The 17,710-nt window shown below is 40.8% G+C and overlaps 1 protein-coding gene across 4 annotated transcripts in view; it reads right to left on the reverse strand.

The window, feature by feature from the left end:
• Positions 1 to 4,008, reverse strand: part of mcama (melanoma cell adhesion molecule a) — a 44,921-nt gene extending 40,913 nt beyond the window's left edge. For all 4 annotated transcript variants that reach the window (XM_079355715.1, XM_079355713.1, XM_079355712.1 and 1 more), the window contains exon 1: positions 3,642 to 4,008. In XM_079355715.1, coding sequence (XP_079211841.1) covers positions 3,642 to 3,705 — 64 coding nt within the window. In that variant the 5' untranslated portion in view covers positions 3,706 to 4,008. The remainder of the gene's footprint in view (positions 1 to 3,641) is intronic.
• Positions 4,009 to 17,710: the final 13,702 nt, after the last annotated feature.

A 17,710-nucleotide genomic window follows, 5' to 3' on the forward strand; every position in this document is an offset into this window, starting at 1 on the left:
AACCCAAGTTAGATAAAAATAGCATAACCTTAAAAAGCCTTCTTCCAAAGATCTCAAGAAACTTTCCAAACAGCATCATGAGGAAGTCACTCAAATCCAAAGCAGTTTACTCCTGCACAGCATTTCACTCTCTGGTGCAAATATCACAGAAAAATACAAAATAAACACACATCAGTACTCAAACTACTTTTAGCTTCACACTAACACAAATGTGGTGTTTCATGTAGTCAGCATTAAGTCCAGCTGCACCATGAAGGGGATAAACTCCAGATACATTCATGTAGCTGATGTGTGATGAAGTAATGAAGGCCTCCTTGTGTCCAACACTGTGGCTCATTCATGACTTTTTAAGAGTTATTGGACAACAATGGAGCTCTAGATCAGTCAAATCCAGCTGTGGCTTCACACACAATACTTGTTATTGGAAGCATGTTCACACATATCAAGACGTTTTCATGGGGACAGCAGGAGATGTGAACCTTAAAGACAACAAAGCCATAATGTTTTATGTCAGTATGAATGAATCTTTGTTGTGATTTTAAAGGATATTTATAAGATTGTTTGGCTGACAAAACACCACGACTGTCATCCAATCAGGTTGAGCTTACATCCCCGATAAAGTCATTTTTAAAGGACCGACCCAACAATAAGCACGTCCAAGTGAAACATGACCCAGAAGCAGGACAGGAGGAATCTGATGTGGAGGTGGGAAAGTGGGCGTGTCAACATTAAAGCGGAGCATTGGTCCAACACTGTAAACCCGACTCGTTTCTAGTATTCTTCAGAAAGAGAGCAAATTTGTGTCACCAGAGAGGTTATCAATTGTCACTGTTCAACACAGCTTAGCTGGCTAGCTAAGCAGCGAGTATAAGAAGCTTGGTGGGTGGAAGTCATGATGCTGAATGGTAGAATTGGATGGTTCAACGTTATAAACAGTATTTGAGTTATAAACAAGTGTTCAATGTTCCAGACGAGACATTGACGGTTGACTTGGATGATTGGTGCCTGTATGAAGTTTTTAACAAACAAAAGGTTATTTTACACAACATAAAAGATGGTAATGATCCGTCTTGGTCTTAAAGTGCAACCAAAGGATGAAGCCTTTAAAGTTGATTAGAGCATGACCTAAGTAAGCACATTCTGCATGTCTACTTTCTGTTCTACAAACGTCATCGTAAAAGCTGCTCTGATTTACTGCACACACACACACACACACACACACACAGTCTGGACCGCCTGCTCCTTCCTGTAAGCGTCATGACCGTCATACTGATGAACGCTGCTCTGTGAAATCAATAGATGCTGCTGGACAATGCCAGCACTATAAGCTACATGTTTGGGGTTTTTTTTTCTTCTTCTCATACTCAGGATGGCTTTATTTCCATGCAGGAGAAATGCTTTTAGCCACAGATTGTATTCAAGTAAGTGCCCTTCAAGGTCCATTAAGGAGGAGGTCAGTTTTGACAGGGCTCTTTAAAGGGACGGGGGTCTCTATCACCAACCAACGACATAATCCAAAAACAGACAGCTTTACTCCGTCTCCAGAGGAGGCACAGGAGAGATGGGGATTAAAGAGATGTAACCCAATTAAGACAAGGCTGATGGAGTAAAAAAAACAGGGATTTATGAGAAAAAGAGGTTTAAGGCCGGGACAGAGTGAGTGTTGTCCCGTTGTGAGATACCATGTGGAGCAAGGTTTACATTTAATTATTTACAGTAAAGCTTCCTTATAAAAGTTAATCCATAAGTCAACATGAAGTCCGTCTTTTACAATGGGGGGGGGGGGGATTTACATAAGATCCATGATTCCTTATCAGCTAATAGCCTCAAAGAAATCAATGTATGCACCAGCAGCACCTGATAGAGCTTCCACCTGTGCTAATAAAAATAACAAAAGCTTTGTTTCCTTTCAAAAGAAAAGCTTCAGGTCAGAAATAGCAGCAATGACTTTCTTTGGTGCTTTTTGTTGCACCAACGACAGATAACGCCGTCAGTTTGCAAAGACCATGTATACCTGTTCAACAAACAAAATGGAGAGGCATGCTCAGTGTCATCGTTGCTCTATTGCATGTAAGAGAAGACGGCTTTAAAAAAAAGGCAGAGCACAAGTTACTTTCCCCAAGGTCACACATTTTGTTATGAAACAGAAAAGCAGCAAATCCTGGGCAAACAAACTGGAAGTGATAACCATTCACGCCTGAAGGATTTACCAAAGTTTGTTCATTTTCTGCTCACTCGTCACGTGGGAGGCGACTTTTTCTTCAAATTCTAATTTAGTTTTTGTCTCGAAAAATTTTGACGCAAAGTCAACATGTTCCCAAAGACCAAGGTGACATCTTCACCAGCCATTACTCGATCACATTCAATGTAATGACTCACTGACAAACTGACAATCGACCGATTTACAAGCAGCAGCCACTCAATATGTACTATTCTTCCACAAACACACACAAAAAAACACCAAGATATGTAACTGATTATCAAAAAAGTTGGAAAAACAATCGATTTGAAAGGTAAACTGAAACATTCACATGTTCCCTACACCGATGTGAACAAAGGAGACAAGATATCCAGAGGAGAACATCTGCAGTATAAAACATTTCTTATTTTATTTCCCCTAAAAGAAAATCCAAACAATGGTTGCCATTAGAAACGACACATTAGATTCTTATAGTTTTACGTCTTATATGTTATATTCACCATTATTGGCATCAACTCTTTTTAGCCTCAACCTCTAACCCTGATGCCTCCTTAGGGAGCCTACCTAGTGTACTACATTCAGAGTCCTTATAAGACAAGTGGTAGTCGTAGATGTATAGAAATACAACTGTCCTATGAAAACTGTGCTTTAAGGCAACACATCTAATACACACACACACACACACACACACGTACTGCTTTCTCGTGTCTAAAACCAGCCTCTTTCATCACTTTCATATCTGTATAAAATGATGTAAAACATAAAAAACTAAACTAAAACTTAACAAACCGCATCCTTCTTGGGAAACTGAAGCTCTTGTGCTCAGTTTGGTCTTGTGGTTTAAACATCTGTGGTTCCTTACATGTTTATAGCAATACTATAAAACATATAATAACTTATCCAGACACACTTATAGAGACGGGGGGAAAAAAACATGCCATGACAAAAACAGAAACCCTTTTACAAACACCCGTCACGTGCTGATGTATGGGCATGCTCGCGCGCACCGCAAAGCTTTGGCTAGGTTAATGAGACCATTAAGACCATCAATTACGCAGTAATTAATTACAGCTTTAAATATTTTACGACGACGAGGCTTTCGACCGAATACGGCACCAAAAAAAAAGGACAAAAGTATTAAAAGTGCAACACTTCTAGAAAACTACACAATTTTAACATGTGCTTTTTACGACTAAATATCAAGTTCACTGTCGAAGCGAAACAATACGTATAGTCTAAAGCTATACAAGCATGCATAGGAGCACAGAAAACACACTTTTACAAATAACACTGTGCTGGGTTAACTTCAATTCATGTTGGTGCATCCTGGTCAAACACAGCCGCCGTGTTTATTCATTCAAAGTGCTATCAAAGGCTGTTCTCCTCCTTTACTTCACTTAAGCATTAAAACAAACGGTGAGTTTAATTAAGGAGCACTCACCGCTCACGTGCAGGAGGCAGACGTGAAGGAACAACAGTAGAAGCGATTTGTGAAGTGAAGCCATGTCTTCTTCTTCTCCTTCTTCTCACTGCTTGTCGTATCCAGACCCAAAATAATGTGAACTGAAGTGGCGTGTCGAGGAGAAGTTAGCGAGCAGGCAGACCCGGAGGAGAGACTGAGGAGGAGGAGGAGGAGGAGGAGGAGAGGGGAGGGGGCTCAATTAAAGTCTCAGTCTGGCGGGGTACTCCTCCTCTCGCTATTGTGTGGCTTAATGTGTGTGGTAGAAGCAGCTTATCAGGGTTTTTTCTTCTTCTTGTGCCTCAAACTCCCTCTCCTTACTCACACAGCTACTTCTTGTTGGTAGAAAAGTCCTGAAGGTCACGTCAATAAGCCCACCTTATCATGCCTCTACACCTTTTAGCTCCAATCACGTGGCCTGCCGGCGGATTTCAGATTAACAATTTTATTTGCATTTCCACACTGGTTAAAATCAATTTATTTATTTAATTTATTTTGATATTTTATTCTGAACTTCAGCGTTTTATTTTAGTTGTGGTAAGTTCTTTCGTATTTCTTTTTTTAAAAGGTAAACTAGTAGATCAGTGATGTGCAGAATTTATTTATTTTATTTATTTATTTATTTTGTAAGGTTTATGGGGAAACAATTTCAAACTGTGGTTTGGATCAAAGCTGTTACATATTACTCATTTAATATGGCCCACCTCTGGGTCCAGACCCACCAGTTGAGCACCACTGCCATAGAGGACCTCTCTTTATGTTTTTGTCCACTTGGGGAGCTCTATCAGGAGGTACACAATTGTGTTTTGTTCACTTGAAGGGCACCCAAGCTGACTTTGAGTCATATTTTGTTATTATATGAAGTGCACACTCCGAAGAAAGGCCTATCTAGAGGTCACGATCATGTGTTTCATCCAGAAGGGCATCACTGAAAGTAGTTCATCATGGTTTTACAGGACGAGCATCCGAGAAGAGACGTCATCCCGATTCTTTACTGGAAGGACACCCAGGCTCGAGGACACATTTTCACACACATCAGTTCATGTTGAAGCCATTTGAACATGGACTTGAATGACTAAAATAGCTTATAATGACACATGTGGTCAAAGCTGCATTTTCTGTCAGCCTTAACTTATGTCTCAGCAGTTTGTCAGGTAACTTTAAGAGAAACAGCGGCCCCAGATCTACTTCGTTTCCAACAAAAAGGCAAAACTGAGTTCCCTTTTCCTTCAGTCAGCAGCACAATCTTTATTGAAACAGTACTTATATATGTTGTTGCAATTGATTTCTTCAGCTAGTTTACAGACCTCAAATTACCTGGGTCATCATAGAAATAGCATAGTAAATTATTAATCTATAAAACCAACACATAAGAACATATTGCAACCGCATTTGTCCATCCAGCAGAAGGAAACAATTTAGATAGTGTGTATAAATGAGATGCTCAGATTCAAGTGTTTTACATCCCGCCCACACATTTGTCTCTCCAGAAAAAGCAGCTTCTTATTGATATTCTCCTTCATAAAAAGCAGCCCGCGATAACATAAATAATAGCTTTCAGCACAGGACTAAATAAGAAATGATGACTTAAACAGCTACGGTTCACACAATGCAACAGTGAGGAGGAGTGAGCAAAGGTCAGATACACTGGACTCCTTCCAGTAAAGTGAGCAGGGTTCTGCTGTTTTCATCAGTGGCTGTGGAGTCACCTTGTCTAGCAGCTGCAGCAGAACAGCTTCCTGCAGGTTGTCACACAGCTGTCCAGCCCCCATCATACATGAACCCACAGCTGTGGACACGGCGCAGGTATTAGACAAGAAGACAAAGAACGTTAAACATGTGTGACTTTCTGCTGAGACTACGAGTGGGGGTCATGCTGTAATGTAGCAGAGAGGAAAACTGTGTGTACATTTACCTTGTGCAAACTGCGAAGTTCTTCTACTTTGTGGACACGAATCATTTGTTTGAGGTTGTGTCAGGGGAAAACATCTGTTAAGAAAGAGTTGGATTGCACTGACATGACATGTTAACCAAAGAAGTAACTTATTCTTTTTGTGTGTGTGGTTTTGATTAGTGTGGAAATAAAACATCTATAACAGTATATTTTATCCCAGTTACTCACAGCTTATGTTGGATGCGACCCTTTAAAAAGAAATAATCTGTACTTGTGATCCCGTATCAAATGTTAACAGGGATTTAAGGTAGCAGAAGGATTCTCAGATATTGTCATTGTCAGGATATTTTACACCCAAAGAAGAGAAAAGAGACAATATTCCCAAACAAGCGGTTAAACTGAGTCAAAACGGGGAAAAAAAGCACATAACTTTGTTAACACTTGCTCCTATTGTAATGCTGTTGAGAGCTTACAGAAAAAAGCACCTAAAAGGATCCGTGACTCAGTCTGCCTTTATTCAACTCAAAATAAACCAAACATGAGCCTCATGCTGAAAAGGCGAAATCAGCAGCTGCACACATGTGTGTAAAAAGTCTATCTTAAACCTAATATCAGAGAGTATAGGGTTTGAAGTTGAGCCAAGTTCTCTCTCAGCTCCAGAGGAAAGCGTCTCTCAAATGAAATCTATCCACTCTTTACTCATGAGGTTGAAGCCGGGCGTTTCTTAAAGCTGGGTACTTTTCCAGCCGTTGGCCCACATTGCTCTCTTCGGTTAATACTACAGCTCAGTGCTGGCTCCTTCCACCTGAAGTATGCCCTACTTCCCCCGAAGCCCGATATGTTCACATCTCTCTGTCTAACCATAGTGTTGAAATGCGTCTGAGCAGCTGTTTTTTTTAGGTTTTCCTGATAATTTGTTCCTCAAATCAACCGTAAAGAGAGAGCAGGTGGCAACAACATGGGGGAAAAATCTAAATCAATACAATATTCCTTAAATGTCTTAAAGCCCTTTGACATGTAAAAGATTGGGAACAATATTGGTTGTTGTAAATATTGTTGGCAGTTTGCAGGAAACAGGGGGTGAAATCTGCTCTCTTGTCAGAAGTTTTGTTGTCTCCTCTTTATGAAGGGTTTTTTGACCCTCTGCTGAATTAGTTGCCAATCATTTCAATTCTTTAATGCGTGGTTGTGCAATCGGCCAGTTACCTATTGCAATAGCCTGCTATCCCTCCATGGCCCACCTGTGTTAAGAAGAACGAACCGTTGCTATGCAGAGCAGACGGTTGCTAAGGACTTTGCTTAAACACAGACTCACGGTAACCATATCAATCCACATCGGTCTGTTTATTGTAAAAGGAGGCAAAAGAGGTTAAAAGACGCAAAAACTGTGCGTTATGACGGTTGATGTTGAGTAAAACTTTTGGGGTCGATTTGGTCATAACAACCTGCTCACTACATGTTATCCTTTATCCTAACAAACTGAATCAAAAGTGGACTAATGTAACCAACAAAGATCCTGTGAGTCCGTCCTATATAGAAAACTAATTTTCCCTCTGATTCTTTTAACTTCCCCAAGATGTGTTAACTTCTAAAATCTTTTTATCTCGAGGACTGCCAAGGAAATTAAGCATTTTTTCTTTTCAATGTTTTGTTATATGAACATCTGTCCAAAAAAATAAAGGAGTGTATCAGTTGAAGAAAATGTTGTATTTCTGTCCAAAGAATGGGGAAAGAGTCATTGCAACCTTTTATTTTCACCTCTTTAATAGTTTTACTTGAGTTAAATATTTACACAAACTTCTTACCAAGGATCTTCATCTCCTGAATCTTGGATTCATCACTTCTGTCTTGCCTCTTCGCTTTGTACCCTTTTCCTTTCTTTTGGATTTTTAGTTGCCTGTTGCCCTTTGCACCACGGTCATGTCACAGCATGGAGGGTGTGGACAGGCATGTGCTGAATCCCAGACAGATGGTAATGTCAGCCACTTCTCCTCTTCACCTGCCATGAGAGAGGCACGTTAAGAACATGACATGCCGGGTGTTCATGGTATTCCCCTCGATGACTACAACACAACCCCCCTCCCACGCTGCAGACGCCCTGACAAACCATCCGCTCACATAACTCAACTCTGACTGGAATCTTTCACCCAGAGTTTAAATATTTAGGGACATTTCCAATGAAGGATCTTCAGTGTGGCAAAATCATCAATAAAGTCTGTGCCTCAAACACTCATTTGGTCTTTTTCTTACCCTCATTAATAAACACAGAGGACCTTAAATCCTTATTTTTAAGTGCTAGAGGTGGTCTCATGCAGTAATTAAAGTTGTACCAATAGCTTTATTATTTAAAGTAAAAGTGTATAATTGCAAAGTACAGTCAATAGAATCATGTAAATATCAAACAAAGAAAACAGAAAATAAAAACTACAGAGGAATAAACGATGCAACCAGCGACAGTGTTATAGGGTAAAAAAAAAATTCTCGATCTGAGCCCACAGTCAGGAAGGTTGGGCCATCCACTCTAAGTATCAGCAGCCTTTTGAAATGAAGTCTGTTTTATGTAGAAGTGGAAAGAAAAAGTCAGAAGCGTGTGTGAAAAAGTCTTTGAAGTGGGCAGAAATCCCAAACCCCATCTGAAATCCTTCTCTTCCCCTGTAATGGAGAGGATTGTGGGAAAAAAAAAAACTGATTCCTTCTCCGCCAAATCTTTCTTCTGCTACACTTTAAAATAAACTCTGCCTCTTTGTTACATTTTCTCTCTCTATCTTTTTGATTGTAGTTTCCTCCTCTTTGTTTCATCCATCTCTACAACTGCTTTTCATGGCTTAAAAGCAGAGAGAGAGAGAGAGAGAGAGAGAGAGAGAGAGAGGCTGCAAGGAGAAATAAGTATGATATTTACTGTCCACAAAGGAGCTGAAAGATAAAGCTACAATTTGCTCTGAGTTAATAATTAAAAAAGCAAATCAGTTTTAATAATTAGACTCTCAAATATTCAGCCAATATGCACCACGACACGTCAAACTTTTCTCTGCCTTGTGATGGTTGGAAAAGACAATTCACTTAATCAAGACTTTGTTTGGCTGCACTGTCAAAAGCTTCACTAGTTTTATCTTTCAGCCTCTTTTAGCACAAAACTCCTTAAAATGTTTTCAATATTTTTCGGGGTGAGCTACATGTGTGAACACAAACGACTGATCAGTACATCCCAAAATTTACAAGAAACCTTTTCCAGCCAGCCGCCAAATGAAACTCCAGCAAAACTCAGAGTGAGCAGGGTTGATGACATTTATACCACAAGACAAGTGCATGATCGGGCAGCAGGGGCTTTCGATGGCGGTCGCCATGCTGGAGATGCTTGTCTCATTCTAACCAACAGGCTAAGAGCCGGAGCACGTTAGCCTGCTACATCTCTCTGCAAATATTATATTTGCACAAGATGCCATGTCCAGATATTGTAATAATGTTATGATCAAAGTTTATAAAATGGCTCTTTTGTTTGAACTAAGGAGGTTTAGTGCACAGCTGTGTTTTTATCTCACTAAATTTCCCTGCCTTACCTTTTTAACCCCCCCCCTGTATCCCGGTACAGTTGGTGGAGGCAAAGCACCTGCAAGCTTAACAGGCCAAGAAATCCAACTCCCTTTCATTTACATCGACAGTTAGAAACAGAGTATCACTTTATGTCATGAGCCGTTCTTGTGAGCAGCTCTGGGAAAGGAAATACAAGCATAAAGTCCAGCTCTTTTGAAGAGCCGTTACAGAAATCACTTTGAAGTCACAAGTCTCCGCACTTCATCACTTAAGTATTTCATCGTGTCTCTGTACCTGTGAGACAAAAAAGGACCAAACAAATGTGACTGTGAATCATCTTAAAAAAGGGTCGAGTGTTGCAGTAATGAAAAGTTGGGAGACTTGCAAAGACCAGTAAAGGGAGTGTGAATGGAAGCAGCAGATATACCGTGACTCTTAAACAATGGTTTGGATCGCACTTCAAAAGCGTTGGATTTTAGGGCGCCAGTGGCTGAGGCGTTGAACTGGACTGGATTGTGATTCTGTGACATGTGGTCATGCAGTGAAGAAGAAGAAGAAGAAGAAGAAGAAGAAGAAGAAGAAGAAGAAGAAGAAGAAGAAGAAGAAGAAGAAGAAGAAGAAGAAGAAGAAGAAGAGACTTTATTTTATTTTTACTGTAATCTTCATCGTGATTAATAAATGGGTCAGGACAACGTTTCACTGGCAGACAGAGCGTCGGCCTTAGCGTCACATTCAGAACAAAAACCTTTGATGTGTCCGTGTATGAGCGTAGAACTGCAACAGATGTGATATGGACTTTATCCTTGAACTACAATCTCTCTTTGACAGATCGTTGACACATTCTTAACTTTCACAAAGCAAAATAGCCGTATGTTACACCCCGACTCTGCAATATTATCTCAACCAAAGTCAGTCTTTTGTTGTCGTCTGTGTAAAACTGGGTTAAGTCTAACACACGTGTTTCTAGCTGCACTCCTCAGGGCAAGATATCATAAAGATCCAGACCAGGTACATCGATATTACACAGATGTAAATTGCTTGCTATGAACAGTTCAAAAGAAAAGAACATTTTGCTCTTGTCCAAGAAGAGATACGGGTAATCATCCATTGGCATCAAAAAATACTTTGAAGTAGTCAGGACATTGTACTCAATTCATCATCATCATCATCATCATCCTCCTCCTTGTTTCTGAGCCCACACACTAGCTGCTCACACAGATTGGGGGCAGAGTGTTTCACCACAGGGGTGCCAGACAAAGTCAAGGACCGATGGTTTGAACAGACTTCTGTCAGAAGGGGTGGGAATGTAAGAAAGGACGCCATTCACCGAGGAATGCCAGGGGGGGATTCAAGGGCACGCTCCACTATTTCAGAAAACTGACCAAGAAAACCAAATGTATGTGTGTTAAATCTTATAGACAATAAGAGCACTCACACTAACAAGCCTCTGAATGGGAGCAGGATCATTACTTTGTCAGTAACAACATCATCGTCAGCTTCTCAAGTAAATTAGTTATTTTTACTTCCTAATTGGGCAGGCAGACTGAAAATAACACTGCACAGAAAAGTAGGGGGATGCTTTGCTCCAATTTGAGCCGTAGCTTTCATGAGTGTCAAACACTGGGGTTTTATTAAAGTCAATGCATCAAGTGAGCCACAGGGCCAATCCTAGTGGCGAACAGAAGTACTGCAACTAGACAAAGCGTTCTCTTTGTTAATCATTGCATGTCTGGAGGCGTCTGTGAAACTGCTGATAGGACATCGTCAACTGCAAACATTTACATTATTACTCTTCAAACTATGCATCAATAGTATTGGAGCTCGGCTGCATAAAGAGAGAAACGTTAAATGTGAAGAAGAGAGTAAGAATTGTGTTTATTTATTCAGCCAGTTTTACTCTTTTTTATGACAATTATTATCTTCAAGAAAAGTGAATCCAAACCAAAACTAAAACATATTTATTTCACGCCCAATCAGGGCCCCTTCTCTCTTTGGGTCCCTCCATAACTACGTCCATGACCACAGCCGCCCCCATTAAAGCAAAAATAAAGCTCTCCTTTCATCTCATTAGGTTCCAGGTATATCCTCTCTGGATGCAGCTCTGCTCCGGGGGGATGTTGTCAGATGTGATGGGGCATTTGGCTGCTAAGCTCCGTAGAAAGTTCACTGTTTATGTGTTGAAGTTACACACGCAGATGATCATGTAAGGTTTGACCACGTTTGATAGGAGCTTGTAATTTTAATGTCACAGTATAGTGTGACGTTTCAGAAAATGCTGAACCAGGTTTGACCGTTTTCGACACATGATCGTGCTTTCGTATGTTTGAGCTCTTTAACGTCACTTTCTTTACTATCTTGCATCAGCACGGCGGTCTTATCATAATGAAAGAGGAGTCTTTGATTGTTGGCACAGCCCTGACGTCAGTATTATCACTGCCTGGTTGAATATCAAAACTGATAACTGCACAATCTTTCTACACAATAACCGTACGTATGGTGGCTGTTGTGACATGCATAAGAAAAAAATCACAGGTGTAAAAAATAAAACGAGTGTTGCTGAATTTTATTTGGTTTCTGCAACTGTGCGTTCTTGCTCACTGTCACATGGCTGTCATGGCTTGGCGGGACGTTAAAGCAGAACAGAGCCATTGTTAATGTGATTAGCAACACCTGTGCTTTCCCTACATGTGACCAGTCAAACTGTCGGCTGTGAAAAATGCTTTTTTCCCCCCTCATATGTCCCACAGCAGTCAACTGAAATTGAAAAGTGCAGCTATTAGGCTGGAATATTTTTCACAAACTCGCTGCATCCTTATCACTGTGACCGCAGAATGAACAGGCCAATTGAAAACTTTTGACTTTCTTATCCGGCTCACAGTGTTTTGCTGAGGACACATTTCCAAACTGTGCAAGCAAAGCTCTTTTTTTTTTAAACAACAGAGTGCATCGCCCAGGAGGACTTTTACAGTTTGTCAAGCGAACAGAGATAAAAATCTGCCCAGCTGAGTGTGTAATTATGCAGTATATCACCAGGTCACATATGTTTACTGCTGCTGTGATTACAGCTGTAGGTGAAAGGACCTCATGATGAACCGGCTTCGTCTCTGCTCTTAAAATATCCTTACATGTAGAGAGGTTAGTGTTACATCAAGTCCTGCTTCTTGTTTGTTTGTTTTTTCACTCCCGCTTATAATTAAAGGACAGAGTACAAACATAATTGCAGTTTTATTGCCAGAAATTGATAATGCAATAAAAGGACAAAACCCAATTAAATTCCTCTGAAGTTGTGCATTATTCTGAGGTGGCTGCATGCCATGAGATATACCCTTTGAAAACGGCTGTACAGTGGGATGTTTAATTCTTTTCACTGCTTATTTTTGACTGAAAGTGCCACGGGAATGATGAAACACAAGGAATCAATACAATCAGTAGCGCTTGAATGAATGCAATAATTTGAAACAAGTAAATGGGAGGGTTTTAAAACTCAAAGGGAAAAACTTTTCTACGATTAACAAAACGTGTTTGATGCATCCAATTTCATACGGAGCCAGAATAATGTAAAACAGACACCATTTAGTTCAAAAAGTCAGAGTCCAAGGTGTGCAATTGTTTTCTTGGCTGTGTTTGAATAGCACGAAACAATTACACACTCAGTGCATTTCCACTGCTTACACACCGTTATATGATATAGAAAGAAAAGAAACGTGGTTATCAATTGTCTCCTTATCTCCTAATGGTGCCCTTTTAGATTTGTCTTTAAAAAAACATAAACTGACATCATGAATGAGCTCCCGAAAAGAACTTTGTCTCCTCTTCCTCTGCAGCTAACTTTGTGTTATGACGTCCTGTTTCTCAGCACTGTCCTGCTTTCAGTGATCAAGGTACATTAGAGGGTAAAAACAAACACAGTTTCTATAGCTACTTCTGCAGCACCAACCCCACTGAGAAGCTGAATAAATTGAGCACACTGTCAGATGTGATTTCAAGGAATATAAAGAAAGAAAACCATGAGCCTTCACCTCTTGTTAGCTGGGGTGAAATTTTGGAGCCGTACGCTTACAGGAACAACAATCATTAGATATACTACCAAGAATTTTTGATTAGATTATGGTTGGATCATTGTGCGCTGTGGAGGCGTGTGCACGTGTGTGTGTGTGTGTGTGTGTGTGTGTTTTTGTAAGGCAGAGGGCATAAATGAGTTATGGGACCTCTGGATGTTGTTTGGGGGAGGGATAACTGATCGTACCTCCCACCATTGCTCAGATCATGTGACAGGGTTTGCCCTGAAGGGGCCTGTCATGCTCCCATTGACCTCTTGGAAAGATTGTTGCCATGGTCACAAGACGCCTTAATGAACTAATGAATCACTGCGGCACACCTCAGCTCAGACACATCAGTGTCTTGTTGAGGGCGCAGGAAGGGAGGGGGCGGGGCCACGACTCCACACAGACACAATACAGGATTTGGTTAAAGCAGTCTGAGGGACCCAGGTGGTCAATTGTTTAAAATGTAGTGAATCAGGATTTGGTCAGGGCAGCACTTAATCAGCTGGAGACGGCACACTTCTCATTCAGTCCTCTCTGATTACATTAGCAAGAAGTCTAGGACTGAACGGCCTATTTTTCACTCATAATATGGAGGTAATAAAACCCCCATTCTACGTACTGAGGGACATCATGAGGCCATCTTTTAAGACATTTAGTCCCATACGTAATCTATCATATATATTATTATTTTCTGTATTAGTAATCAAATCACACGCTTAAATTAAAGGAATAGATGATTAAAGGAAGATTGTCACCACTCTTGTTTCTGTGGATGGATGTAGCATAGCTTAGCTCCAAAACAGGAAGTAGAAGGCTACAGCTAGCTTGGGTATTAAAATTAGCAATTTTTTTTTATTTTGCTGCCTTAGCAAAACATCTCATAACAATTACATTATTATTAATAAAATAAGCCAGCACCTCCAAATATTTGTTCAACCAATTTACAGTCAGAACTTTAAAGAAGGACAATTCGCTCTTTTACAGAAATTGTCTCTTGGCAGGTGAGTCCATGTCGAAACAAAGCGCTGCCCAAGCAGACCATCTGTCACCCTAAAATGTATTTTTTTTACATCTATGTTTGTGTACCGATATGAAGGATTAATCTGACACAAACCTATCAGCAAAAGCCACGTTCAATAGAGCCCTCGAGGCTGAATATCTTCAGGACACTCTTGAGGGACCACCGCAATATAAAATATAAGAGTCACGTTACTGATTGGGCAAGTTAAGTCAGCACTTAAGATAGTAAACATCTCTGATTACATTCATAGTATTTTTTTAAACTCATCTGCATGTTGACTAACCTTGAGAGGGTATCGTTTTTTTTATTACTTTAGACAAGCATGAAGTTCTGTGAAGAAGAAAAAATGACAACTTCAAGACTGAACACAGCAGCTCAGTGGGCGGCTTTGGATCAGTGGTAGAGTCGGTAACCTCTCAGCTGGAAGGTCAGGCGGTCTCATCCCCGGCCCCTGCAAACACTTGGGCAAGACACTTAACCCCAAATTACTCCCGTCAGCTGCATGCCAGTGTGTATGAATGGAATTATTTCATAGAGATGGACACTTGACAGAGCAGCCTCTGCGAGTGTGGGAACGGGTAAGTGTGACCTGTGGTGTAAAGCTCAACTCTATTAACCATTTACTGCAGACAGGTGTTCCTGTCCCTCGTTAGGAACAAAAGTTGACCTGTTTTTACTTTTGTTAGAGCGTCGTGTAACTTTAGAAATGTTAATGGAAGTTAAAGGAAATGGTTCTACACAGTTTTTATTCAGACATGTTTGGAAAGTAGCCTTCACGTGGATTTAGGAGTCTTGCTGTATCCACCAACTGCGCCTGCATAATTCACATTCACTAAACTGATCACAGACGGGACTGAGATAGCGTTGGATTAGGGCGTAAATGCAAAGGCCTGTGACATGCCATTATACAGATAACACAGACAGAGATCACATGTTAATATAAATTAATAGGAAGGAAGGAAGCAGGGTTCACCTCGTGCACCAAATGAAGAGGAAAAGGTTTGCATTGTGAGGTCTGGTGAGAGAGGTGACAGATATGTAGAGAGGAGATAAATAAGCTAATTTATGTGAAGAATTCAGAGTAGTTTATTTTACAGTGGGTTCAGCTCTGCAGGAGTCCAAGTCAATATTCTTATCAAAATTACCACTTTAAGCAGGTATAACAATGTTCCCAGGTGTTACACAGTGCATAAATAAATCATGCAAGCCTTGAGGATTTCTGTGAGTCAGCCAACTCCTCCTCTAATATGTAATACACACAGTTAGACTTCGAATCTATCCGTACATTTCGCGGTAACAATAAACAGAGCAGCTTTAATGGTGTGGCTCTTGACTTTACATGTGTTCAGTAATCCTTGTGAAATTCAATTCAAAAAAAAAAAACAGGGTTTGCATTAAGGAGCTGGAGCCTTCAGGCGGCTCTGATAAGGCAGCTTTAACCTCCCCCTCCTCTGCCACATTAGCCCTCTCAGCTGTTTACGACTCCGCAGACAAGAAATCAGAGCCTCGCCGCTCGCTCTTTTCCCACAGGCTGAAAACATGCGCTCAAAATTAGACTTTACAAAATGTAAGCAGCGTCCTCAGCAGACCTGGTGAAAGCCCTTTTAACATTTCCCATAGTAAAGAGAGATACTGTTTCATTTAACGAAGGGTCAAGATTGGACCCCTGAAACCGGCCCTCTGCGACTTGACTGACAACTGCATGTGCAGGAGCTAACACGGTCAACCTTACACAGTTCAATCATCCAATCACATTAAAAAGTCGAGTGTGTAGTCGTCCCAGAAGTGTTCACATTCACACCACTTTAACTTTTATGGGGTTTATTTTAGGGTGTAAGGTTCTCCTTAAAGTGCACATAAAAGCTGCTTTTAGGGTTTTATCTTCATTGCTCATCTGACGGATATAAAAGCCATTAATGTGTTGTTGTTATTTTTTTCAGTAAGTGTTAATCACAACCATTTTACTCTGAACTCTTCCTCAATTGGCTTTCTTTTCTGTTTGTTTGTTTTTAAGGTAATTTCTTCCTTTATGTCAGTGACTGGATCGTGGATAGAGTCAGAAATCAGGGTGAAAGAGAGAGTTGGGATTGACGTGCAGGAAAGAAGTCACAGGTCCGAGTCTAACCCGAGCCATTCACTTGGAGAGCAACATCCTCCGGTCATGGGCCGCACACACCAACCAGCACGAAGCTGTCGGTGCCCCAAACACACTTCCTTCTTTGACGTTTTATTGTCTTAGCTGAAAGAAGCTGAAGCTCTTTTTTGTGTTGGTTTTATTGTTCCAGTCAGTGTCGCAGCTCTATTCTGTTTCATCGTGACACAGCAGGGGGCTGTTGTACGTTCAGGTTTCTATAGTGGGACGCTCCTGCTTGCAGCTGCCCCCGGTGTTGTTTTTGTTTTTAGCTATGTTGTGCAATTGTACTTTATATTACTTTTTATTTCACGATAGCTTTGCTAAAATGACACACGCAGGATCCCAGGGTAAAAACATCCCTATTAAACAAATCAGCACCTCTTGATTTATATCCTGAGCTTCCACTCTGAGGCCATGCAGGAAGTTGTCGAAGAAATCCTCAGAGGCAGAAGGTAATAATGCCAATTTGAGAAAGCAGCAGGACATATTTAAGAAAATGCATGGGAGGGAAGACTTTTAAATCCTGAAACCGGCACACGACCACAGACTGTGTAGCGTATGATCCAAGTAACGTAAACGGCTCCGCTCATTTATGACCTCAATATTCTCTTCTCTGCTCTTTTGATGATGTTGCATCCAAATACACGTGGAGTTGATATCAAAGCATTCGGCTCTTTATCCACCACATCTGTGTCGTTCTCTTGATGTCAGGACTTGCCTCCTGGGACCCTCCCACCCCCACTCACTCTTGTCCTCCTGTGCAACAGGGAAAGCCCCCCAGCTGTGAGGTGCATGTGTGAACAACCACCTCAGGTAGATTTCAGGGGAAATACACTGAAACTGAAATGTACAGTAATATGAGTGCATGTGAGAAAAGAGCTGCAGTTGGCGTTCTTATACAATATCTCTGTTTAAATTGTAACGTAAACAAGACGAACACATTGATTGTCTTAACTTCTTTAACTCATCTCGGTATTAAACATAAAACCTGACTGTTGTGTTTCTGTGTTTGAGGTATTTTCGCAGGTGTCAAATCGTAGCTGTTATTATAGGAGGAGAGAGACGGGGATATGGATGTGCTCTGTAACTTATCATGCAGAGTTTCACTGCAGACTTTGCAACATGTTGAAAAACAACAACTTTTAAAAAAACCCTTGAGGAAACGACTGTGCTATATCATGACGCCCCCAAGAACATATCCTGATGTTCCTGCTGACCTCTTGACCTCTACGCCGGACAAAGAATCGAATTATGCAAGAAATATTACTGTGATCGTGATGAGCATACAGTATTTGCTTCCTATTCACTAACAAGATTTGAGCTCCCCTGAGGATGAACCCTGCCCGTTATTAGATATCCTGCAAACAATGACATCACCTCTGCATGCATCATACAGAGCGTGCATCGCCATGAGCGTCGCTTCTC

The sequence above is a fragment of the Symphodus melops genome, assembly GCF_947650265.1.
Source record: "Symphodus melops genome assembly, chromosome: 11".
NCBI lineage: Eukaryota > Metazoa > Chordata > Actinopteri > Labriformes > Labridae > Symphodus > Symphodus melops.